This window comes from Bos javanicus, chromosome 10, assembly GCF_032452875.1.
Source record: "Bos javanicus breed banteng chromosome 10, ARS-OSU_banteng_1.0, whole genome shotgun sequence".
NCBI lineage: Eukaryota > Metazoa > Chordata > Mammalia > Artiodactyla > Bovidae > Bos > Bos javanicus.
Window position 1 is genome coordinate 76,739,452 of NC_083877.1, and position 25,322 is coordinate 76,764,773.

Genomic DNA, 25,322 nt, shown 5'->3' on the forward strand with positions numbered 1-25,322 from the left:
ACTCCCGTTAACCAACAAGAGATGCTACAGATTCGACATCCAACAGATAGGAGCCCCGGCACCACCACTCTAAAGAGTGACAAATCAAAGAACTGTTTGACTTCTCTCCCTCCCTTGGTCTAGGAACAGCAGTATTTCCTGTCAACTAGACAGGAAAACTAAAGCTGAGCTGTAATTCTGGCCATAAATCCTTTCTTTCAAGGTCAAACAAGTTCAGGCCAGGAGAACTCCCTAGCCTGAGGAGAACTAACTGGATGCTGTTGAAGCCTCTTTGACTTCCAGCCCATGGCAGCCCTGCTGCCTCCTATTACTATGTTGGAACTCTCTAGAAACTGGAAAGTCCTAGAGAATACCAGTCGCCCCTAGACTGGACATGACATTCATTACCAAAAGAAACCCAAACCCACAGCTCTGCGCTACCAGTTCCCCAAGGGTCATCTATTTAGCTGGAGCTGGATCCAGAAATGTTGCCCTGGATAACCCCATCCCTGTTGGAACTTTCAAAGCTTCCATACAATGAGCAAAGTCACCACCACTGGTTTATCCACCCCCCCACCCCGCCCTGCTCGGGCCAAGCTGAGTCCTTAAAACACAAAGGAAACTGCTCCGGCATGGTGGCTCCCAGCCCGCGGGCTCCTCTCTCAGGCCCCACACGGGCCCAGTGGCCTCCACCATCTTGGCCTTTGCCAGGGCAAGAAGACACCACCACCAAGAAGGATAAAATAAGTTTTTATTTATAGTCTTATAGTAAAGGGGAAAGCCTTAACTTGCAAGACAATTCTTCAGCAGTATGTACAACATACTTTTTATTTCCATGGAATGGAATCAAACACGGACTGAGACTACAGAGTATACACTAGAAATCAGCAAATGCCAGGAACAGAGTAGGAAAAAGACAAAGAAATGAGGCCTAAACACACAAAACCCTTCACTGGGATCTGCTGACCGCAGCCAGAACCAGGGCTGGATCACATAATGGGGACAGGTTCCAGGACAGTCGGAAGGGGAGGGGCGGGCGAGGGTGGGGAGGGGTCCGCACTGGGGTGCGGGTTTAGTACGAGGTGAACCGCTCTTGGTATTTACATACAAAATCAGTTGGCTCTATTTCTTAGAAATACACACGGAAAGAAAGGAAGATTTGATCATTACTTTATGAATCTGTCGCTTTGCAATACCGACATCATCATAGGGACAATTCACTCAGGTTCAAATTTCAGTAGCAGGAAATAAATATCAAAACATCATCACTGGCCCTCAATACAAAACCTCTACTCCACCCAATGCCCCCTCCTCGGCCCACCCACCCCTTCCACCCCCTGGCGACTCCCGCTCCATGCTGCCGTCCCCTCACACCACACAAGCGCCACACGGCCTCCCTAAGGCTAGCTGAGAGAAGCAGGAGAGAAACAGGCCGAGACTCTGTGCTGCAAATCTGTCCCCACTTCCTCTTATACCACAAACTTCTCCAAGGATCTGGTCTTTCAATAGGAGCGATAAATAGCCTTTTAGGGGGGGAAAAATCCTTAAAAAGAAGGGGGAATAATTCTGATTACTCCAAACTGGTCATCTTCTGAAAGTAGAGCAGTCCACAGATTCACAAAGTCTATCAAACAGAGGTGAGGATGGCCCGGAAGGAGAGGCCTGGGTGGGGCAGGAGTCCCCCGGGCACATGCCCAGCGGGGCTGGAGGAGCTGGTGGGTGGTCAGGACACCATGTGCTCAGAGGTCTGGCCGGCCGTCTGTCCTCCACAGAGAAAGCTGCCAAGTTGGGGTGTTTTGGTTTAAAAATTCCTGGTGGGGACAGGGAATCCCTGAAGGGAAACGTTAAAAAAAAAAAAAAAAAAGTGGAAATAGGGAAGGAGAACGAGAGCTGTTGTCCAAGAGCTTCTACGTAAAAATAAAATTTAAAAAAAAAATGAGAAAGAGGAAAAAAAAAACCCAAGAGTCTCTTAAATGGTTCTGAGGGCTCTAAAGATGAACTGAAAGGAGGATAAGACGACGGAGGAGACAGACAGTTTTTATTGCTGGCCTGCCCCGCAGAGCTTAGCTGGCCTCCATCCGGAGCTTCTTCCTGCTTTGGGGCTCTTCAGGCTCCGACTCCGAGCTGGAGTCCGAGCCCCCATCGAAGGCAGAGATGGTGCTGCCCTTGGCGTTGGTGTAGAGGCTGCTGTCTGAGGAGGGGTAGTTGGTCTGCAGTTGGGCACTCGACCTCGCCTTCTCCAGTGCACGGACTGAAAGGCAACCAAGCGAGCGGGTTACAGCCTTCTGGAGACTGGGGAGGAACTGAGTCTTGGGTTGGGGTCCAGCCTGTTCTTCCGAAGGGCATGCTGGCCCCCGAGGCTCAGGGTGGCTCATAAGTAACTCCCTTCTGGTGGCTGGTCCACCTGCACACTTCATTTCCCTTCACCTTTCTCAGCCAGACACGAGTGCTCAGTGGATATGGCCAGCCACTCTGCAATGCCACCCAACCCTAAAGAGAAGGCGTGTGAGGTCACCATCCTGCCGTGGAAGCCCAGTAGAGAGAGAGAACACGAGCTCCCTGTGGGACCCAGCAGTGCAGTAACAGCACAGCTGGCCCGGCAATGCCTGGCTCCACAAGGGTGTGAGGGTCACACATTAGCAGGGAAGGATGACAGAAGACGTACCAGCCAAAGAAAAGTTTTGGCTTAGCTCTCATGTACAAGATCCACTTGGAAAGACAAGCTGGACACTTGGAAGCAAGTCACCAATACACAGAGTACCTGGGTTTTCCAACACGGAGCCCCTACATGCAGGCTGCTCGGCCCGGTAACCAACCCACTGCCGCCTCCCGCTGCCCATCCCTCGGTTCAGCTCGTCTTGAGCCTGGAAGGTCAACCCATTTATTTTGGTTTAGTTTATTTTATTTGAGATGTTCTAACCCAGATGGTTACTTGCATTTCCTTTTACTTGCATCTTCCATGAGGGAGGAAGAGAAGTGAATTCCCCAGGAACAAAGAACTTGATCAGCTCTCGCTTTCCCCTGTGGTTGTAGGAAAAGGCGGGTGTGAGCATTGGAGAACAGCATGGGCCTGGCCCATGGGCTGCCCTGAGTGGACTACTGTTGACATGGGGAGCGCTCACTGTCCCTGAACACCTGGAGTCTCTGGCTCTTACACAGCACACTCCAATCCAAGGACCTCGCAGCTCTTTTGAGGCACCCGAGGCCAGCTGCAATCCCTACTACCAGTGAAACACCTGAGCCCCAAGAAGGGGAGAGCGAGCAGGTCAGAAAAAAGTCTCCAGATGTCTAAGCCTTAGACTCCACTGTTCCCTCACCGAGGGCTCAGGTCCTTCCTCAGGATGGCTACACTCAACTACAGGCCCAAGCAGCAGGGCTGCAGCTGCTCAGGAGCATGGCTCCGTCACTGATTCTGACTCTGCAGGCCCCGGCACGAGGCCCTGACCTGGCTGGCGCACAGCAGGGCCAGCTGCCCCACAAGCTCCACTGCTCACCTTGCTGCTCCAGGAGAGCATTCTGCCGCTTGAGGTCATCAATATCTTGCTGGTGTGTGTGGTTTTTCCTTCGCATATACTGGATATACTCTGTGGCTTTGTCTAGGATTTGGGCCCGGGATGCCTGTTGCAATATGAGAAAAAGCAGAGGGGACAAAATAAAGACCTAGTCCATGCAGCAAGGAACCATTCCTTTCAGCAAAGGCCACATGAGGGGACAGAAGTAGGAGGGGAAGGGCACGAAGCGCTAAGTGCTGTCGAGAATCTTCTTTATGCCGGTCAAGGCACCAGCTGCTTTCCACAGCTTACCTCACTGGCACTTTGAGAGATGGTTCCATAGGAACCCGAGTCTCTGAGAAGTTTACTGGTTTATTCAAAATCACCAGCGAAAGAGTGTAGAGCCTGGAATCAAACTCAGGTCTGTCTCAATCCTGAACTTGTTTCCCAGCCAGCCCCTTTGTTTCTTTAGGTTGCTTTCATGTCTTCGGCCAGGCTGTTCTGAAAAAATTAAAATACTACTTAACTGAGAGCTAAGGTCACTCACTCTCTGCTGGGCCTGGCTATAGGCAGCTGGTCCAGAAAGACAAGATCAAGATCTCAGCTGAAGCTGGCTCAGGATGGGGATGGGTACAAAGGTTTTCATCAAGGTCCAAGATTTCAGACAAGTGCTCAGACCGTTGTTAACTAGTTCCAACTAAGCCATGTGACCGAGTCATTATTTCAACCTCTCTGGCTAAAGAGACGTTTGTGAAAGCTGTCAGAGCTTGATGTCAACACAGGAAGGGCATGAGATTGGGCCATTTCAGGAAGCAACCACACCTTTACCATGGCTGAGGGTAGCCTAGGCACTGCCCTGTCAGAGGAGCAAGTTAATGAGCTAATAAAATGGATGTCAGGTTACTTGGCCCCTGGAGGTCAAACTTGTCTGGGAGATTCCCTGGAGGGTTGCAAACATGGCCTGAGTTACTCAGGACCAAGCACTCAACAGACAGAACTGGCAGAATGGTACAAGGCCCAGAGAACTGAAGCCCAAGACAAGCTAGTCTAGTAGTTGAATCCGGCAGTCAGGCCACTGAGGCTCCTGAGCAGGAGCAAAGCTTCTTAAATGGCAAAGAAAACAGCCACACTCGGGCGAGCAAAACTATACCCGCTTGTAGTAAACCCTGACAATCGCAACTCATAGACTCCAGCATGGCTGGGTATCAGAGAGGTTTGGAAGACCTAGGTTTATTCACCAGTTCTCACAAGTACTAGAGTCTCCAGGCTTTCCTCTTATGGCATCCTTAAGGCAATTTCCTCAAAAGGAAATTGTTCATATTCAACCATTTTTATCTGGTGTGAATTATGTGTGGGGCACAGAGCAGACACTGTGGGGAAACAAAATGTATTAGTCATGGCCTCTTTGCCCAGATGCTTGCTTACTATCTAGTTGAGGAGATAAACATATCTATATACAGACAAATCACAGGGCAGTACCAACAAGTGTAACTTGAGTGGTACAGATTACAAAGGCCACGGGAAAGACGGCTTTTGGCCGGGGTGGTCACCTTGTGTGTGCCAGGAATTAGCCTTGGCTCTGCACACACAGGCTCCCATCTGAACCAGTGGGTCAGGGTGGGTTAGACTGAGGCGGAATTTGTGGGAAAGGGTTGCTCCGGGCGAGGAGAACAGCGTAGGCAAGGGCACGAGGGTGGAGACAAGACCAGGTCTCTGTCTTCAGTTGAGTAAGTCAGCTGATGGAGAGAGAGTGAGGGCACCTACCAGTGGGGGGTGGGGGGCGGGGCGTGCAGCTCTCCTTACAAGGCCACTTCAGAGGCTGTGTCCCATTTCTGCCAAAGGAGACTTATTAGGGTTATTTACTGGGTGATAAAATGGGGGGGAAAAGGGCACATATTTAGAAGGGACTAATTAAAATACCCTGCCTCTCTGGATGCTAGAGAGAGCATTAAGAACACATACAGTCAGATAGGTGGCAGGATGGGCAGAAGAGTTTAGGAATCCAGCAGACAGCTGCCTCCGGAGCCCTGTCCCTAATGTGCTCTTGGGACCGCAGACACAGTCTTTCTCGCGGGGCTATTTCTTATCTGACGAGACACTCTCTGACCCCACTGAGCCTTCCAAATTCTATGCATTCCATCACTGATCTAATTGCTATGCATATTTATATCACAGCCTCTCTTTAAATTTGCCATTTTTTTCCCCGACTAACTGTTGCTCCCAGAATGCAACATTAACCTTATTTAACTCCTCATTCATCTCTAGCACAAGGGAAAAAAGCAAAATCTCTGAACAGGAGAGCACTTACAAATGCTTAGTGATGATTTTTAACAAATGACCACACTGAGTAGCAGCCTGAACGCTACCACTTTCTTCTTCACACGTTCATACATGAAATCACAAGGTGTTCATACATGAAATTACAAGGTGTTCATACATGAAATCACAAGGTGTTCATACAAGAAATCACAAAGTGAAATGTGAGCCATGAGCATAGCGCAACAAACCAAAGAGAAAGATGCCATGAGAGACGGAAGTCTTTCTACCTCGGGGCAGTTTCTGGATTAAAATACAATTCATAGCTGCTCAGAAAACGGAATGTATTGGGATCAAGAGGTCTCCATTGAAGGAGAGACTGGAATTAACCCAGCACCCTCTAGAATGCTAATAAGCACCGCCCTTCTTCCATACCTGCCCCTTGCTAAGCAGAAGTACCCAAGCCACTTGAGGTTGTCCCTGACGCCCCCATTAGCAAGTCCAAAAGCATGGTTCAGTTAACTTTATTTTGCCTTCTCCAGTGTTCTCAATAAGAAGTAAAATCACACAAGAAAAAATCTGAAGTACAAATGACAGAATTCCCCCAAATTTACAAGTGCATGAAGTCCAGGAAGAAAAAGCAAAAGGTTGAAGGTAGAACAGGACAGACTCATTGAAAACCCCCTCTCTACAAACCAACTCCCCAGTTTAACAAACCATGAAAGATCATGTGACCAGCCACAGGGGGAAGGTGTAGGCAGGACCTTGCCTTTATGAGTTTATACTGTGAACAGTAAACATGAAGCCTGCAAGAATCCTGGGCTTCATGGCCTGGACTATGGAGTGGCCCCGGGCTTTCGGTTTCTGTTTTCTAAACGGTGCCCAGTTGCTGAGTCGGCAATCTTCAAGTGTGTGTTCCTGAGCAGATAACACTGGTAGGATCAACATGTCCACAGATCAACTGTTGCCTTTGGGTATCCAGGAAGGCTCTGAATGAATAAGCTTTCCTGCTAGTTTTTACAATTAGAAGGCACTAATTCTTATTCTGCCTTTCTCAGCAGACACAGAACCCTTCAATGGTCTGGACAGTCCCAGCACAGGAGGGTATGTGGCCGTGGGACCGAAGCAGCACTCGGCCTTCTGGATAGCTGTGTGAGTTAATGCACAGCAACTGAGGCTTCTCTTTCCCTCTCGGAGCCACGCGAAAGGACACTGGACACCCTTGCCAGATGGTGTTCCAGAGCCACAGCTGCACACAGCAGTATCAATGAGGAGGATAATGGCAGCGTCCGAGGACTTACACAATGCCAGGTACCCTCACACAACCTTCTGATGTGTTCAGTTCAGTTGCTGAGTCGTGACCAACGTTTTGCAACCCCACGGACTACAGCATGCCAGGCCTCCCTGTCCATCACCAACTCCCAGAGTTGACTCAAACTCATGTTCATTGAGTCCGTGATCCCATCCATCTCATCCTCTGTCGTCCCCTTCTCTTCCCACCTTCAATCTTTGCCAGCATTAGGGTCTTTTCAAATGAGTCAGTTCTTCGCATCAGGTGGACAAAGTACTGGAGCTTCAGCTTCAACATCGGTCTTTCCAATGAATATTCAGGACTGATTTCCTTTAGGATGGACTGGTTGGATCTTCTTGCAGTCCAAGGGACTCTCAAGAGTCTTCTCCAACACCACAGTTTAAAAGCATCAATTCTTCGGCGCTCAGCTTTCTTTATAGTCCTACTCTCACATCCATACATGACCACTGGAAAAACCATAGCCTTGACTAGATGGACCTTTGTTGTGTTAGTTCTGATGTGTTAGTTCCTGTATTTTACACGTGAGGAAACTGAGGCACAGAGTTGTAACTTGCCTGATGTTAAATAACCAGTAGGTAATATAGTCAAAAGATTTGAATCCAGGACACCCTTATTTTGGGACCAGAGAGGAGGCTGTGGAACTAAGGAAGAAGGTCAATGAAATTTGGAGAATCAGAGCAGGAAGACAAGGACTACAAAAGAATCGCCCAATTTGTCTATAAGGGTATCAATGAAGAGCCTGGTGAGGGTGGTTTCCTTGAAGAAGTGAGTTTAGGTAAATCATCTTCACATAGGTCACTGGGTGCAAAAGTGACTAGAAGCTGAAGCAAAGGTGAAGACTGGTTTTTACAATGAGGTTGAAAAAGTAAGAAATGGAAAAAAAAAGTAGTGTATAATAACAGCAGCATAGAAAGAAGATTGTTTTTCTTTTTCTTTGAGAGGCAAATGAAACCCAAAGAGTCTCTTAGCAGAGAAGAAGCAAATACAGAGGAAAAGCCAGAAGATGCAAGCTAGCTTGAAGAGAACTTTGTGAACTCGGGCCACGGCTGAGAGGAGATGTGGGCTCCCCACACTGCTCTGGCTTTATCACCTAAGAGGAGAAACCTAAAATGGATAGTGGAGGCAACCCAGCGTGGCTCAGGAGCCCCGTGGTTCTTGCCTCCTCCTGCTCGTCTGCAGCTGCTTGCCTGTTTGCATCTGTGCCCAGAGCAGCAAGGAGATGGAGAAAAGGGCCACCCCAGCCTCCAAAGGCACCCACTTGAACAGAACTCTGCTTGGGAACAGAGTACACTCACCTTGTGTGCTGCAGCAAGAATCAACTACATATTTCACCAGAGGCCCCAAACCCAAGAGTCTGATTCTAATCTGTACCTTTTAAAGGTCCCAAATGATTCTTGAAGTACTTAACACTGATGTTTAGAATGACACCCATGATTATTAAATCCCAGTTAAGGCAGTGGCTCTCAAAACTTTTCATATAGGGCTAGAGTCCCATACATTTCTGGAGCTATACATCTTTGTGTCTCTGCACCAGCCCAAGTTGCTTTAGAAAGCAGGTGGGGAAAGGTGAGGAAGAGAAGAGTAGTACTAGACTATCAGCAACAAAAACATCACTGCTGTCCCCTAGGGTCTTAATGTTGATCTGAGAAACTGTCATCTTTGCTGAATTTACCATTTTTTTCCTCCTGTCAAAATCAGATCCTACCGGGCTGATGCAACGGTTGTCCTGTCCTAAGAACCAAAACCCCATATCCTGGGGAATGAAGAACTACTGGCTGACTTATCAACTGACATGTTTTATTTTTCACTAATTAAAGAAAATAAAACCATTATTTTCTGAAAACTGCACAAACTTTTACACATGGTAAAGAAAGGGAGGGCCAGGGCAAAGCTGGTATACATTTTCAACTGATTAAGCCATTTTCTGGAAACAAAAATTAAACACACAATAAATTTGGGTCTGCAGTAAACTAGTTCATTCCAAAATGGAACCACTCTCAGTGCCAACGAGGGAGGCTAGAAGGCTGTGGGGTCAGAACCAGCACAGCCGTGTGGCCCCTCCAAGGCCTCCTGTGCCAGCCCCTCCTAGCCCAAGGGACCATGTTCTTGATTACTAGAGAAGGCAAAGGTATCGCACCCCATAAAGGACCTAGTTAAAGCTGGGAGCCATTCATCTGTTTAAGGGTCAACACAAGTCACATTTCAAACCCTGTATTCTTTTATCTTGGGCCCTTGGTAGTTTGAAATGAAGGTGTGACACTGTCCCATCCAACTTTGATCACGTGGGACAGGAGCACAGGGCTCCTCCAAAGAGGAAATACAACTATTAAATAAACCTGTGGAAAAGGACTTACTCTCACAGGCAACAGACAAAACACAACATTAATTACTATCTTTGGCTTACTAAATTAGTCACCCCCTTCAAAAACAAAAACAAAAAACTCCAGTGATGGCAAAATGGGTACTCTCAAAACAATACTGAAAGACTAATCTTTAGAATTTACTTGGAAATGAAAAGAAAGAACACATGAAAACTACCCTCCTGGAAAGCACTCTGCAACATACAGCAAAAAATCAGGTGTTTTACCACTAGACAAGTTGGGTTGTTGAACCCAACTTGTAGGAAGCTATTTTGTGGAAATAGCCACATGTGCACCACTACATTACTTGTTGAGTTAAAAAACTGGAGGAAGCCTAAATGGTCCAAAGAACATGCCTGATGTCTACATATGAACATTCTACCACTTGGGGAAAGGACATGTTATGTGAAAGCAACAAACTATAGCATTTACCCATGTGAAGTATGCATACGAAAAGAGCAGGAGCAGACCATTTTACTCCTGCTTCTGAGACTCCATCAGTAAACACATAGATTTAATAACAGCAGCTTTAGAGAGAGAGAGGGAAAAGGAGCCAGTTTTGTTTGACATCCACTTGGAGATGTCAAATTTCGGTCATATTAAAATGGGGTATGGGATGGGGAGAGTGTATCTCTGAACTGCACTGTCTGGTACAAGAGCCACTAGCCATGTGTGGCTAATGAGTACTGAAATGTGACTAGTCTGTACTGAGAAGTGCTATAAGTATAAAACATACTGGATTATAAAACAGTGCAAGAAAATAATACAAAATCCCATTAGTAATTCTTAACATATTGATTACATACGGAAGTAATACTTATTTTTGTGTCGTGTTACTTGCATAGTCCTATCTGACTCTTTGTGACCCCATGGACTGTAGCCCGCCAGGCTCCCTCTTTCCATGAAATTGGTGGTATTGGTTTCCAGGCCAGAATACATTCCCTTCTCCAGGGGATCTTCCCAACCGAGGGACTGAACCTGGGTCTCCTGCATTACAGACAGATTCTTTAATGTTTGAGCCACCCAGGAAGCATAAATAAAACATACTATTAAAATTAATTTCATCTGGTATTTTTTGTTTTTTTACTTTGTCAACTAGAAAATTTAGTTGTATTTAAACTAAATTGTATTTCAAATGTATTTGTGGCTCACATTGAACTTTCACTGGACACCACTTATCTTAGAATCTTAGAATAAAGCAAAGGTTGTAGTTTTATTATAGGAATGGAAGGGCTGTTCCTTTTCTTCTCATTTTCCCAAAGTTTTTTGCAATTTTATTAGAGGGGAAAAAAGAAAAAGAAATGCTAGAGGGAAGGCCTAGTAACCAATTCCTATCCTTTCAAGTCGCTGAGTTTCATGGCTCTATAGTCTTCTCCACGTAGTGAGCCCTCTAGCACTGTGTAGCACAGACTTCCAGAAGGATGGACAAAGTTCCTGCCCTCAGGGAGTGCACCCTCCAGTTAGGTGATAAGATTGTTACACAAAAAAAGGGAAGAGAGGAGAGACCCATGAAGATCCACTGGGGTGTCAGGGACCATGATACCCAGGGTTCTCAAGGTGCTGAGGCATTTGATGTGGGCCGTGACAACGGACAGGTGGAGACTGACTGGCACGGAGAAACGCAGGAAGGCACAAGAGCAGGAAACGCAGGGAGCTGGGAGTCCTGGAAGTGGGTCTCCTCATTGTGAAACCCCAATGTCATCCGGGTGGTGGGGCTGGAGTTGGGACCTTGGTGGAAGGAAAGATTTCAGATACACCTGAGGATCACATTCCTGCACAGAGGAGGGGGTGCACTGCTCCACAGCAAGGGAAGCAGCAGAAAAAGCAGGAGGGCAAGTTGGGAACCTTATTTAGAGAACATGAATACCAGTCCCTACCTCGATGGGCACTGAGAAACCCTTGGAGGTTTCACAGGGGAGAAGTATGAAGTCAGATACAAACTGTACATTTACAGTTACTGGGCCCAGAGCTTAAGGGAGATCTGGGCAACGCTGGACAACAACTTAAGACGTAGACATTTTAAGAAGGAATGCCCAGGTTGGAGTCTGGTCAGATACTAACTGATGGGTAAGCAGGTGAAATGGGCAGGGCTGTGGTTTACGTTTCACTTAAAAGACAATCCTTTCAGCAGCCCAGATGTGATGTAGAAATAGTGCTGCTAAATGAACTGCCTGCCTCAAAGGGCGTCCACCAGAGTGAGCCCCTCCCAATGGAACAAGGCCAGGTGGAGAGGGGGCTTCCTTCAGTTAATAAACACTCACTCTGCTTCCTACTGTGTGCCAGGCTCCAAGGGAAGAAATATGACTAAAGATATTCTCCCTGCCTTCAGTACTTACTACGGTGAAGTATGGGAGATGGGTAGACAGCCATTAAGTAACTACACAAATACATGTACAGTTACACCTGGGATAAGTGCCTGGGCCACAGGGCCGAGTGAGTTTAACAGGGATACTGACCTTCAGCTGTAGGAACTGTTAGGTTTCCTGGTATAAGGGAGCTATTTGATTTCAACATTTACCTGTTAAGGACACTGGGCTTTAATGAAGATGAAACAAATTAGCTCCGTGTTTTGACCTCTTACATGATGTTCAGCATGTTATTATTGTTGTTACGTATAATCCTCTCCCCTAACAAGAGAGCTAGACGCTCAAGAGTAGACACCATGTATTAACCTCTACGACGCTCACATGTAAACACATGAGCACAACCACGCTGGCTGTGCTGTCAGAGCTGAGCAAGCTCACTGCTTCCTCTGGCGCTCGCTCCTCAGCTCCGTTCTGGGGACCTACCACGAGCCGGAGTCTGTGACAGGAGCTGGCAGAGGCAGTGCCTTCATAGTCTCACCCAAATAGAAGGGACTCTGACTCACTGCCTAGAAGAACTCTCAATTGTTGAGCAGAAGAAACACTGTTTTCCTTTATTTTCATCTTAGGTTATAATCTCTTTTTAACATAGCTCTATCCAAAAAGGAGAAATCCAGAGCACCACTACCTAAGAGAGCAATGAAGTATGATAAACAGGCATTTACGAAGAGACTTAGAAGATGAGAAATTACTATAAACCACCATTTAGCTACACATGGCAATGCTGAAACAGACCCTTGTATCACTAAAGTCAACCATCCCAAGCAGACACTGTGATTGGAAGCAATCTCTCTGGTGCAGGGACTGGGGCTAACTTATTGGGGGTGGGGGCAGATAACTCTGCCCCCATGAAAGGCAAACTGACACGCTCACCACCAGGTTTACCATTCCCCACCCCCACCCCCCCACCCAAACACACACAACAGGGTAAGCTCAGAGCCAGCAAGCCTTTGGGCAACATTCCCTAGGACCCAACTAAGGACCCTTAAAACAAAGAATAATTCTGTTCAAGAACAGTAGTGTCTTCCTTTGCAAAATGGGGTCACAGTTGTTTCTGCCCTTGTTTCATTAATCCTGGTGGCTCAGATGGTAAAGTGTCTGCCTGCAATCACAATGCGGGAGACCTAGGTTTGATTCCTGGGTCAGGAAGATCCCCTGGAGAAGGGATTGGCAACCCACTCCAGCACTCTTGCCTAGAAAATCCCAAGGACGGAGGAACCTGGTAGGCTACAGTCCATGGGGTCGCAGAGAGTTGGACACGACTGAGCGACTTCACTTTCACTCACTTTCCTTCCTCTGGTTGACTGGCTTATAGTTCTAATTCCATTCTATCTTTCCTATGGGCTCCAAGTCCAGCTGAAAAACTATGGGAAACAAGACTCAAGCAACAGGAGCTCAAGAGGCCACTTGCAAACAATTCGATCTATGGCAAAACCCAAACAGACTGCCAACTATAATCATCTATTTCTCAGAGCAGCAATGCAGACCCAGACAAATTTATAAACTTCAGTGATGCTTAACTCTGCACTTCAGTGTTGCCTACATATGCTACTTCAGGGGAGAACGTTTGTAGTAACCCTAGTATGACACACTGCCAAGATACTGGCCCTATCCAGGGGAAGCTCCCAATATGAAGACAAGGTATGAGAATTTAAGGAAATTTCTTTAAAATATTCTAAAGCTGTTTATCCCCAGGGTGTGATAGAAAGACTAACTCGGCAATCGGCAGTCCTGAGTTCCAGTCCCTGTCTAGCTATGGACTAGAATCATGATCTTGAGCCTGCTCCCTCATCTCTCATATGTAACAATGGCAGGAGCTAGCAGCATAATTGTCCAATTTTGACAGTGTAATACTCACCTCAGAGAACTACTATGCAGACTTCATCTTATATTGCAATACAGGTATTAGTTAACTGACATTTTATTTTAAGCAAAAGGTGAACATCTTATAGTAAAATATAGGAAACAAAGGATAGGGTTTGGGTCTCACATTTAAAGCTGTTTTTTTGGGGGGGAGGCTGTTTTTTAGTATAAGTATCCCCCATTCTTGGTTAGGATCCAATTCAATCAGTATTAGCTTCCCTTTAACAGACAAAAGGCTTAGAACAGGTAGGCCAAATCGTCCTAATACTGAGAGAGAAGTCACCTGGAACATACAGATGCACAAATCAAAGGAGACGGGGGGCCTCCCTTCAAAAAAACTGATCTAAGCACCCCCACAATTCTCAGAGCAAAATTACCATTTCAGGATTATTTACATAATGTCAGAACCTTGACTGCTGCAATCCAAATCAAGAATTAGCCAATTTCCTTTGGTTCGAATACCACTTAAAAAAAAAAAAAATTGCAACATTTAGTGAAAACTCGGAAGTCTGAGGGACCAGAGTATTCTGTGAGACTCAGCACAGCACCTGTGAACAGTGTCAGCAGACAAGGAAAATAATAGATTGTGAAACTTAGTGGCAAAGGGCTGGGGTTCAACCAGAGGTAACAGCCACTTCCTTTATTCATGCTCAACACGAACATCTGGACCAGAACCCACAGAAGCACCTGAAATTGGGAAGGAACCTGGCAGACTGCCACTGGTGCTCCGTTCATCTGCTCAAAGAAACCTGGCTCCAACCACTCCTCTCCCCTACTCCTGCTACTTTGCTGACTTCATCTCCTGCCACTATCCCTTCACTCACTCCATTCTGGCCACACCAGCCTGTCTCCTTGAGAGGCCCAGGAACGCTCCCAGGCTCCCGCCCCTGGGCTATTCCACTTGCCTCCCCTGGCGTGGAATGCGCATCACCAGACAGATGCATGGCTGAAGTCTGTTGCCTTGCAAGTGTGTGTTTTTTTGGTCTGCTCCAATGAAACCTGCAACCCTTCTTTCCTTGTTTAATTTTCTCAATAGCACTTATCTGACATAATACGTATATATATTTACTAGTGCGTTTTTACTATAAGTAATTACTAGTTCGTTTTCAATCTTTTCCTCACCAGATTAAGAGCTGCTTTCATCTGCTTTGTTCACTGCTGTATTCCTAGTATCTAAGACAATGCCTAGCATCCAGCAGATCCCCAGTATTTGTGAATGGAGTAGGTGAGTAAATGAATGGGTTCCAATGAACGACAACTATTTGTAAGGTTTGTAAGGTTACCAAATTCAAACTGTCAACTTCCTTGAAGAAATGAGACAACAGGATTATGGTAATGTGATTTTTAAGGACCTAAGGAAGAATGTTACAATAATGTAAAAAAGACTAGGTAAGAAAAAGGTAGAGTTGAGCTCTTAAGAACTGACCTCTCCCAAAGTGCTCTCAAACTTAAGAATCATCTGACTGCTAGTTATAAATACAGATCTCCAGGCCTACCTACCTCCAGAAAGACAGACTCAGTAGTGATTCTGAGGCAGATGGTCTACAAGCCATTTCTTGGGATATACTGTCCTGGTACCACTCGTTAGATGTGAGACTTAGAAAAAGGTAGCTCTTGTCTGTTTACTTCACCAAAGCCATTTTAATTGATATCATGGCACATGAATACGTCAATAGTTCAGGTAAGCACAAGAGATAATCCCTTGCATGTGTGTACTCTGACTAACAGGGTGAGCCTCTCTCCCATCATAAAGATCTCCTGTGGTGCTCTGACAGTGTTGTACCCAGGAATGCTGTTATTCCAGGTAAGCACCTTGGACCAAGGCCATCAAGCCCAGTCCACACTAAGCGCGCCTAACCCACGGCGAATTCTGCTTTTGCAATACTAGGTATCTACATGGCCTGTTTTATGCTTTTCATCAAGGTCAGACCCACCTCATGCTTCACAGTCACACCTCAGATAAGGTATACAGCACATGGCTTACCAGAGTGGCAGTATAAATAAAATGAAACTATCATGGCATCCAGTTTCACTGGCCCAAGTTTAATTCTGGATAACCAAGCAAACCTAAAACTCCTACCACAGAGCTAAATCTGGAGAGCCGTTCAAAGCACACCTGAGAGCAATGGTTTTTCTTAACATGGTTGCTTCTTGAAACACTGCATTATTGAACCAACAAAACAACCAGACAGACAGACAGACAAATAAAAAAAAAGGTCCTCCTCCAAATTTGCCACTTACACCACTGAACAGCTGCCGAGAGCAGCCAGTTATATTGTGTCAAGGATGGAGATAACTGTGCAAACACATATTTTCTCCAAATTTCAAGGACTGACCCTAACCTATAGGCTTTTTAGTCAAAGCTTTGGACTTTGTTTTTCAAACGGAGAAACAGTTGGTGCCTACCTCTCCAGGGAAAACAGTTTCTGGAAGGCCACCAATGGGGTAGAGGGATGGGGGAAGAAGAGTGGTTATTTTTCTCTTTCATTTTGTGTGAACATGTCTCTTTACTCAAATTCACATTTAAAATGCTCTCTATATATGTGCCTTTGGAATAATAACTACTCTTAGACTGGGAGATCACTGGTGTCCAGATTGGTTTACATACATTCCTGGGAGGTTTCATTTAAAATAAGTACCACTTTGAACCATACGAAAGGAATTCCCATGGAGGTCCAGAGAATCATTGACCTCAGAAATCCTTAGCATTATCCCAAACTACTGTATGCTTGTTATAATGATTTCTTGAATGAGTAATTATATGTAATATTAATTTTAAAAGATAGCTCCTACTGATGTCTTAGCAAGCAGCTCCATTACATCTGACACTGTTTGTTAAGGATGAACTAGAGAGTAGGTAAGGTGTGTGATGACTCCCTGAAGAATCAAAGATGAAGGAAACCATGTCACCCAAATATCCCAGACTCCATTTCTTTCTGGAAAGGTGAGCACCCTGCTAAGCCCCACAGCGTGTTCTAACCTAGTGGTGGCTCATCAGCTTTCTCAATAAACTCACCTTCTCTCCTTGGAGTGAGGGGACCGAGTCCCGCAAACTGTGAAAGCTGTCTTTGATGTGGTCCCTGCGTTTTCGTTCCAGTGCATTATGATGAGCCCGTTTGTCAGCCTGGAAGAAGGGGAAAAACAGCACATTAGCAGTGGTGCTCCTCCTGCGTGCACAGCTGAGTGGGTACAGCCTGGAAGAATATGCTGTCAGCGCAGTCCCAGGTGACTGGACTGGGAAGGATTTGTCGAGGTGGGCAGTTAGGAGTCTCCAGAATTAGGCTCTGCTGAAGGGGGAGAAAGGGGTGAGCAAGGCTTGCAACAGGAACATCCAAAGTAGCTCGATGCATCCAGCTCATGCATAAGTAAAATAAAAGTTATTCATGGGGACAAAGTGTGACTCTCCTGGAACATCAGTTTTCTCCCACAACTTACTTATGTGACACAACAGCCGCCAGTCCCACGGCTAGGAGGTGGCCAGGGAAAGGCTGCAGTGGGTCCCTTCATAAGAGGTGATCACCCCCACTGTAAGAGATTCCCATGGCGGGGACCCAGGAAGAGTCAGGCCACTAGTACAGTGCTTCTTTCATGTGAAAACATCACCGTGAGTCTGCTCTGGTCTCCACCTTGCTAAAGGGTACTAGTTTTAAGACCTGCTTGCCAAATCATATATGAGAAACTAAAACCTCTGGAAAACCCAGATGCATGAATCTGAGATCACCATGACAAAGCTGATATAGATGCCAACTGCATTCTGAGCTCCTATTTTTTTTTTAAAGTGCATCCAAGTGCTATTCTGCCAAGGCCTTCCCTTCACAGGGTGCCAGAAAGGTAGTTCTTAGACAGCAAACCTTCTGACACTCACATACTCTGAATACATTTCTTCAGGCACCTGTGGCAGGTCATGCTTATTTGGCAGTAGCTAAATACCCACAGACAAAAGCCCTTATCCTGTCCTGCTTAGAATTACAAAGAACAATCAACTGAGAGGGACAAAGACAGCCAACAAATCAGGGATGGCAAAACACACTGGCTTCAGATGAAGACAGTGCGGGTGAACGCTGCAAGGGAGTTTCGGCAGACCCCCATCACAGGGGCAGTCCCGCCAATGGAGCTCAAGTGTTGACTTAACCTAAAGCAGGAACGTCACATCTGCACTTCGGGAATTAGTGGAAATACTGTACTCTGAGAACTTACCCCCAGTACACAAGGCTGCACTGAGCTAACCTAAAGAGGAAGTCTGGACATAGGAAGTTCAGGTAGCTTTAACCTACCCAGACACAGAACCCGCAATTTTAAAAATGAAGCAACAGGAGTGAACACCTAGGCTTAGCACAAGAAAGCCTCAAATGAATCTTTGTACTAGACAAGATGTTCAGATAAAAGTCTATAAAGACAAGAGTTACGGGAATGAAAGGACTTGAAATTCTAGTATCTAATCCTAAAAGTCTGAGTCATGACAGAGGAAGAAGAGGCTGGGAGCAGCTGTGGTAATTTTAGTCACTTCCTGGTCTCTCAAGCACAGCACCTCACCTACAGCTCTGTTGAACAGGACACACGGTTCCCATCACAGCCACGGTTCTCCATGGCATAGCGCTCGTTTTTAGGGCAGATGCCTGGAACACAGCTAAAGCTCTCCTAATCTTACGTCTGGACTCTCTGTAAAAATGAGTGTCTGCTGAACTTCAGCAATAACGTGGAATTTACAGGGAAACTGAGGGAATGACCAGATCACCTGAGGCTAGAAGGTATCATACAGCATTAGAGCAACAAAATTGCAGGTACCTTCTGTCAGCTATATGGATAGCTTGAAGGAATTAAACATATTTAAGTACCTAGTCCTCTTCTAACTTACCATTCCCTCTAGTCATCTATTGATAAGGTAGTTAAGTTGGGCTGGTTCTTAGACTAAAAACTTCAGAGGGCTGAGAGACGGCATTTGGCATTTATCTGTCTCCCCTGTGTTTGCTACACACTCCCTAGGATGGTTTATTTACATGCAAATTAATTGTCCAGCTTTGGTATCCAGCAGCAGCCCAAGATACTCCTGTCTACTAAATCACCCTGATTCCTGGCCTCCTCCCAGCTTAAGAGCTGTGCACAGAAGCAGTGACACCAGTTACCCACAATCCTTCTTGTTGATACAAATAAAATTCGAATTGTCTGTTTTCTTTCTGGGAGAGCCCTGCAAATCTCAAATGGCTAGAATCAAGTTGGACTTGGTTTCACTCAGGCCTGCACTAGAAGGGTGGAGCTAAGTATAATCTAACACCAAAATCATCCCCACAATGCATTACCCCCTTCCCATTCACTGAGCCCTGAAAGGACTCAAATGGACAAGTCCTTCGGTTAGAGGACTGTAAGTGAACTTGGCTGTGGACCATCAGCAGAAATCTTGGCTTCTCATCTGGGGAGCCAGCCAACTTTGAGAAGTTGGCTCAACAAGGAAAGGCAGCAGTCCACTGCCTGGTAGAAAGCCTGGCCTGGGGACTGCTGTTCTCAAAGCAGTGGATGCAATTTCTGTGGTGGTTCCAGGCCCCATTTAACCAGCAGAAGAGTGGAATCTTAGACCAATCCCTGCTGCCATGTCCATCCCCAAGCTGCTCCACTTAACCAGAGGCCATTTTAAAGCTCTCTGTGACAATGTCAATGATGTATTTTTTCTTCTTCTCAAGCCTCATTTGAAAGAGCAAGTTAAAAACATGCACAACTAACATGCCTAATTCCAGGCAACTCTGATTAAATAATACCTCTAGTGGCTTGAAAGACCATATGAAAAACCTTTATACAAGACTGAGAATTCTGTTTGGGAAACAATTTCCAAATGTCTAGCCGGATGAATTCCCCTCCCCCGCAGTTCACCCAAATGGAGGGCCAATTGCCAGGCTTATCACTGCTTGTTAACTATCTTCACTTGCTGGCAACCCTTTTTGAAAGGGCCAAGATTTCAGAACTGAGAATGAAAAACTGGGTGAAGATTCCCAGTATAAGGCATCTGAGATCCTTCCACAAACGCAAAACTAATTAAGAAAAAAAAAATGGGGAGGGTGGTGGGAAAGGGCCAAACAATTGTGTGTCTTGAACAAATAAAGCTCAACTCAGATAAGCCAGCTCTCTCTTACCTATACTGAGGAAGATGTCTGATAATGAAAACAGGTGCTACCAGACAAATTCTAGAAGATAAAAGAGGCATTCTTGGGCTGTACAGCAGTCCCCCAAATACCTCCCCTATACATCCTACAGGAGCAGTGGCTGGATGCTGTCACTCTTTAAGCAAGCTGGATTTGCAGTTTCTGCCAGACAAGCCCTCCTTCAGGGCATCCCAGGCTAACAGAAACACTAAAGGGCCGTGTGATACTGAAGAGTGGCCCACAGATGCTCAACAGGAACTCCAACACCAAATCGATTCCAGCTTTGACATCTCTGCCAAGGTTTTTATTCAGTCTCTCAGTATTATTTTCCCCAAACTTTCCATACTGGCAGCCAGAACACGCGTCTTCACCTACAATTTGTCCATCTCTGACACTAACAAGCACGTGTTATCTTAAGTGTTGTTAAATGTTGAAGGCAAACATTATTTCCTTAGCCAAGAAGTTGCTAAACTGGCAGCAGGTCATTCAAGCTAAGGAAAGCTGTTCAAAACTGAGGGATTTTTAAAAATTATTTTCTTCCAACTTACTGCATAGAGACTACATCTTCCTTTGAGGCATTACATCAGACAGCAGCATTATTTCCCACAAGTTCTAGGGAGGCAAATCGCATGGGGAAATGAATGTTCTATTATGCAAGGATGCCTAAGGTTCTTCAGAGTAATGCCATCTCTTGCAGATTACCTGACACCTAATTCTGTCTATAAGGGGAATCTTCTCGAATCAATATAGAAAACTCCCACCATATACGGGATTAAGAGTTGCTCTGTAAACATTTACTGCCTTTAAGAAATTTAAAAGTTATATTTTAGAAGGAAGATAGTGTTTCTTATGATTACTTAATAAGCTATGCTTATTAAACACTAATGATGGAAATACATAGGCTCAAAATTCTCATCAGAAAAGATCTATTTACTATTTCTGATGGGAAGTAGATAGGATAAATAAAACTGAACTTCTAAGCAACTTAATTCACTTTAATCAACATGAAAACTGCAACATGAAACTATGGGCAGCTTGGATGAGAAACTCACTAAGGTCCTTAATAGGAGATATAAATGGCAACTTCCCAACACCTCTCCGGCTTGAAGCCAACTGCCTGGTATACGTTTTTAATATCCAATACATATGTGTGTTTTCCAGGCTACTCAAAAAAATCACTTGGTGCCTTAAAAAACTTGGGAAACATATATATAAATATGCCATCATTCTATAGCCATTTTCCTTGATCAACGATGTTACTATTACTGGCATCTTGGAAAACGACTTATAAGTAAGATCACCCTTCCATAAGTATTTTTAGGAACCAAACTTGGCATCCACATCAGTGTGAACACTCTAAGCCGACACAAAGTACATGTATCATGTAGCATTAGGGTAAAAGGCACTGATTTCCTGACTAAATTTCAATCTCAAAGGTGACTAACCAAGTTCATTCCCCTCTGAATACATTGCATATCATAAAAAAACAAAGGGCTCTGAGAGGTTAAAAATATTTCATACCAGAAAGGTCCAGAAATCTGTTTCTAACCACCCCCCAGATAGGTACGCTGTAACTGAAACATGTGCAGCTGTCACGAAGAATAAGCTGAAAAAGACCGTGGGTTTCTAACACACTAACCCTAGCCCTGTGTTTCTCATATACTTTCATTCCTTCAAAAAAAACAAAAAAACAAAAACAAACCCCAAACAGAAAAAAAAACAAGTATACCCTGCATGAAATATCCCTGCCCCAGAAAACTTGTGAAATGCAAACTTTTTCCTCCAAAGAATAATAAAAATAAGACAGTATCAGTGACATTCTGAGATACAGTGAATTTACTAATAAAAATTATTGTTTGGGATTACTTTAACAAATCTTATTGGTCACCGGAGAAGTTGTTTCCGTTTGCACTGAGGCAACAATAAAAAATACTCGTCAAGTCAGTCAAGTCAGTTTCACTTTCTGTTACTTCAAGCCTCTGTTCTTGCTGACTATCCAACATTTCTTATGCAGTAAAGCCGTAGCTATTATAGTTACGTTATAAAACATGAATGAATTTCTCTTTCTGTATTAGGACCCACAGGACCTTTTCAAAATAACTTCTTAAAAGTTCTTCTGTAGTCCTAAATATTTGGTTGTTCACAGTCCATATTCTTTTCTGAACTAAGGCAAAGCTTAATAGTTTCCCCCCAAATTAAAAAAATGTATATCTATACTAAATGTCAGGAGAAAGACAGACATAGTCACACCCAGAAAAAAATAAAATCCTTTTAACCCTATGTATTCACAATAATTGCTTGATATGCTATAAAATTTGTCTACTGCTTCTTCTCTCTATGCCAGTGTGATTATCTTACAACAGATAACATTTAAACATCTCAGCAAGTAGATGTGTCAAATTAAAAACAAAGGGTCAAACCCACTCCCTCTGCCCACCCTCCAAAATCAAAGGGAAAATCCTAAGTACCTTAACATCAAACTTCAAATATCTAGACAAAACAACAAGATTAGCACTCTAGGAGAGTGGAAACATTTTAATAATTTAATAAAACAATTTACATCAACAGCCATGTGCATGGATATTTTGAAAAGCAGAAAGCTCTCAGGAACTATACACCAAAATTTCATAAAGAAAATTTTTCTCACAGTGGAAAGCTGATATAATTTCAATTTAAATAATAATTCTTCAAAGGAAGCCCAAACAACCCCTATTCTCCAATTCTGATCAAGCCCTAGGGCAGATTTTATAACTGGAGACTTGGAGGAAAACAGACCAGATTTCAAACATGAAATTCCATGTTTACATTATTAAGGATAATAGTAACTGAATAAAAGGAATTTAATTTTCCAATGTATGTAGAGATATTAAGTATCAAACAATACTGCAAATATTCAAAGTATTGTCTTCAAATACTCCAAGGAAAAATAAATTCTTCTTTACTGACTATTTGGAACAACTGCATTGTTGGATTTTTACGGAAACATCAGCTCTCAACAAGTACACTCTTTCTCAATACCTAACTGCTTTGACAACCTCAGAATTGAGCAGGTACAAGAGGGCTTGCTTTTACTCTGTGATAAATTCTTAGACCAGAGGTCTCTAAGTGGCATCCTTGAAATTCTAACAAGCCCCTAAACAACTTGATTGTCTCACACATCATTTTAAAAATCAGAAAAATAACATAAAAGTCTGGATTTTTAATCTTTCTTCCAAAACAGGAAGATAAGACAACACTCAGCCTGATTCTCACGTAACAACCCACTGGACTACAGTGGCTGCCTTTTCAGAAGACGCATGTGTTCTTTAGTCCCCCAGTTCTCACCTCTGCTCTCTACTTCATTCCTGACTATCTCACTGCCTGGATCCTCTGGAAGCATCTAAATTTTGGGGCTCCATTCTATCCACTCCCTACTGCTCCCATCTGTCAAATGTTAGACAGCATGATTTACTTATTTCTCTTCCTCCCTGATTATGATTTATTTGTACCTATTTTTTCCTTCTATTCATGGAACACCCATAGTACTGTCTCAAGGACACGAGATTAGTGTCTATCTTAAATCCACAGAATCATCTACTGAGAAGATTTATAACAAAACTTTAAGAAATTACTGACAACACTGTATAGTCTCAACCATCACCTCTTAGCAAACCTCCCTCTGCAATGCCACTTTTCTTCAGCAATTCTTTTATTGCCTTTATACTGCTCCTTCAACTAAAATATAGTCAGACCACAATAAGCTGCTGAATGTGATACGTTCAGATTCAACCTTTGGCTCCTCTACATTCCCAATGTCTGCATTAGAATAACACCAGATTGTGAGAGATTCCATAGGTCTACAGCAGTCACATGACTTTTGGTTAAAGGTGATTACTGCATGTGGCTTCAACTTCACACAGCCATGGTTTAGAACCTACTTCTTCCTAAGTAAATCTGACCACTTTTCCCTGAAGTAATACTACAACTTACTTTAGCATGATGCACTTCTCATTTCCCACTTATATAGTGACAACTAGAGCCCCCATCTGAAAACTATGGAAGGATTAATTTCCTTGCATACAACTTCTCTCACTCACCTACATTCACGGAAACTTATCACCTGAGACTCCAAAATTATGAGATTCGCAAACCACCCTCCCCCCACCCCCACCACCTAGAACCCCAGAGCAAGGCCCCACCTCACCTTAGCGGTTAACAGGTGAGTTTACTACAACATTAAAAGTAATAGAACAATCTCTTTTTCTCTCCGACCCCAAAAAGGACTAGAATTGAACGGAAATGAAAATGAAATGGAGAGTAGGAGACGTACCGCAGATTGAAACCTCGGTTGCTCTTCCTGGAATAAGAGAGAAAAAAAAAATAGAAAATATAGAAGTTATTTTTACACTTCACATTCAATAATAAGAAAGAAAATGCCGGCGTCAGAGGAAGCGGCGGGTGGGGAGTCAGCCCTACCCACCCCCCCCTTCCCCATCCTACGCCCCCATCCCCCCTAGCGGGATCGGGTAGCGGGGCAGGGGGGTCTCGAGCGCCGCCCCTCCTTCCGGGATCCGACCCGGGACAGAAGGGGATCCAGAGCACTGTCTCCTCTCCTCGTACCCAGCTCATGGCAATGTGGGCACTTCCAATCCCTCTCCGCCCTCCTTCATTCCCCAGGATCCGCGGGTCACGGGAGCAGGGGGTCGCGCGCGGACGGGGCATGGTCCTAAGCGCAGTCCCCTTTCCCCAGGACCCGGACAATGGGATCCCCGGCGCACCCGGTCCCTGTCCCCCGGATCCTGAACGGAATAGGATGGGAACGGGAGGCCGCAGCACCTTCCTCCACCGGGGGAGGCTGGGGTCCCAGAGGCCGCGTGTCTCCTCCCCACCTCCAGTCTCAGAAGGCCGCTCCGGCCAAGAGCCCGGAGAGAGCGAGCCGGGAGCGCGACGGAGGGGGTCCCAGCCCAGCGGGGGAAGGGGAAGGAGGCGGCGTCTGCCCGGTCCCCTGCCGCCGTCGCCCTGCTGAGAACCCCGGCCGCTGTCCCAGCCTGACAACCCGCAAGGGAAGGAAGAAGCCCCAGGACTCACGTCGCTCTCCACCTCGATGTCATCGTTATCGCTCATTTCCTACGGCCCAGGGAGCGGCCACTGCAGCGGCGGCGGGGAAAGGGGAGGGGTGGAGGGGAGGGGGAAGTCACCGACAACAACAAGCCGAGTCCCCCCCCACACACACTCACTCACTCACTCACTCACTCGCTCTCTCACTCACACACACACACACACACAACACGGGCGAGAACCACCTCCTCACTGCAGCACCGGATCAACGGCGGCACGCACGCCCGGTCGGCCCCCTGCCACGTGACCGAGCTCGTCACGCTGGGGCCGCCGAGACTTGTAGTTCTTGTCCCTTTGACTTACGGCACAACTAACTAAAAAAAAACTACAAATCCCAGAAGGCACTGTCCCCAGTCTTCGCCAGCCCGGCTTGTTGACGGAGCCCAGAGCGCCTGCGTGCCCCGTGGAGGGGGCGGAGAGAGAAGCGGCGCGGTGCCTGCTGGGAGTCGTAGTCCGTAGACCGCGAGTTG

The 25,322-nt window shown here is 45.4% G+C and overlaps 1 protein-coding gene across 7 annotated transcripts; it reads right to left on the reverse strand.

The window, feature by feature from the left end:
• Positions 1–713: 713 nt before the first annotated feature.
• MAX (MYC associated factor X) lies at positions 714–25,096 on the reverse strand. Of its 7 annotated transcripts, none has more exons than XR_009738780.1 (6): positions 24,823–25,089; positions 24,065–24,091; positions 16,641–16,748; positions 3,474–3,597; positions 2,900–3,000; positions 2,141–2,230 (listed from the first exon to the last, which is right to left on the reverse strand). XR_009738780.1 is itself a non-coding variant. In XM_061429152.1 (5 exons), the coding sequence occupies exons 1-5, from the start codon at positions 24,856–24,858 to the stop codon at positions 2,043–2,045; spliced, it is 483 nt and encodes a 160-aa protein (XP_061285136.1). In that variant the 5' UTR covers positions 24,859–25,085; the 3' UTR covers positions 714–2,042. The 7 variants fall into 7 exon arrangements, 4 of the variants coding, with proteins under 4 accessions (XP_061285136.1, XP_061285137.1, XP_061285138.1 ...); XR_009738779.1 differs by having other exon boundaries at positions 2,142–2,230; positions 2,916–3,000; XM_061429152.1 differs by lacking the exon at positions 2,900–3,000 and having other exon boundaries at positions 714–2,230; positions 24,823–25,085.
• Between the last annotated feature and the right edge of the window lie 226 nt (positions 25,097–25,322).

Excerpts from the sequence above, each read along its gene's own strand:
- MAX (XM_061429152.1), bottom strand. The coding sequence starts at position 24,858 with ATGAGCGATAACGATGACATCGAGGTGGAGAGCGAC. Across the intron at positions 24,092-24,822 it reads ACATCGAGGTGGAGAGCGAC|GAAGAGCAACCGAGGTTTCA; the intron begins GTGAGTCCTGGG and ends CTCTTATTCCAG. Across the intron at positions 3,598-16,640 it reads CCTCACTCCAAGGAGAGAAG|GCATCCCGGGCCCAAATCCT; the intron begins GTGAGTTTATTG and ends ATATTGCAACAG.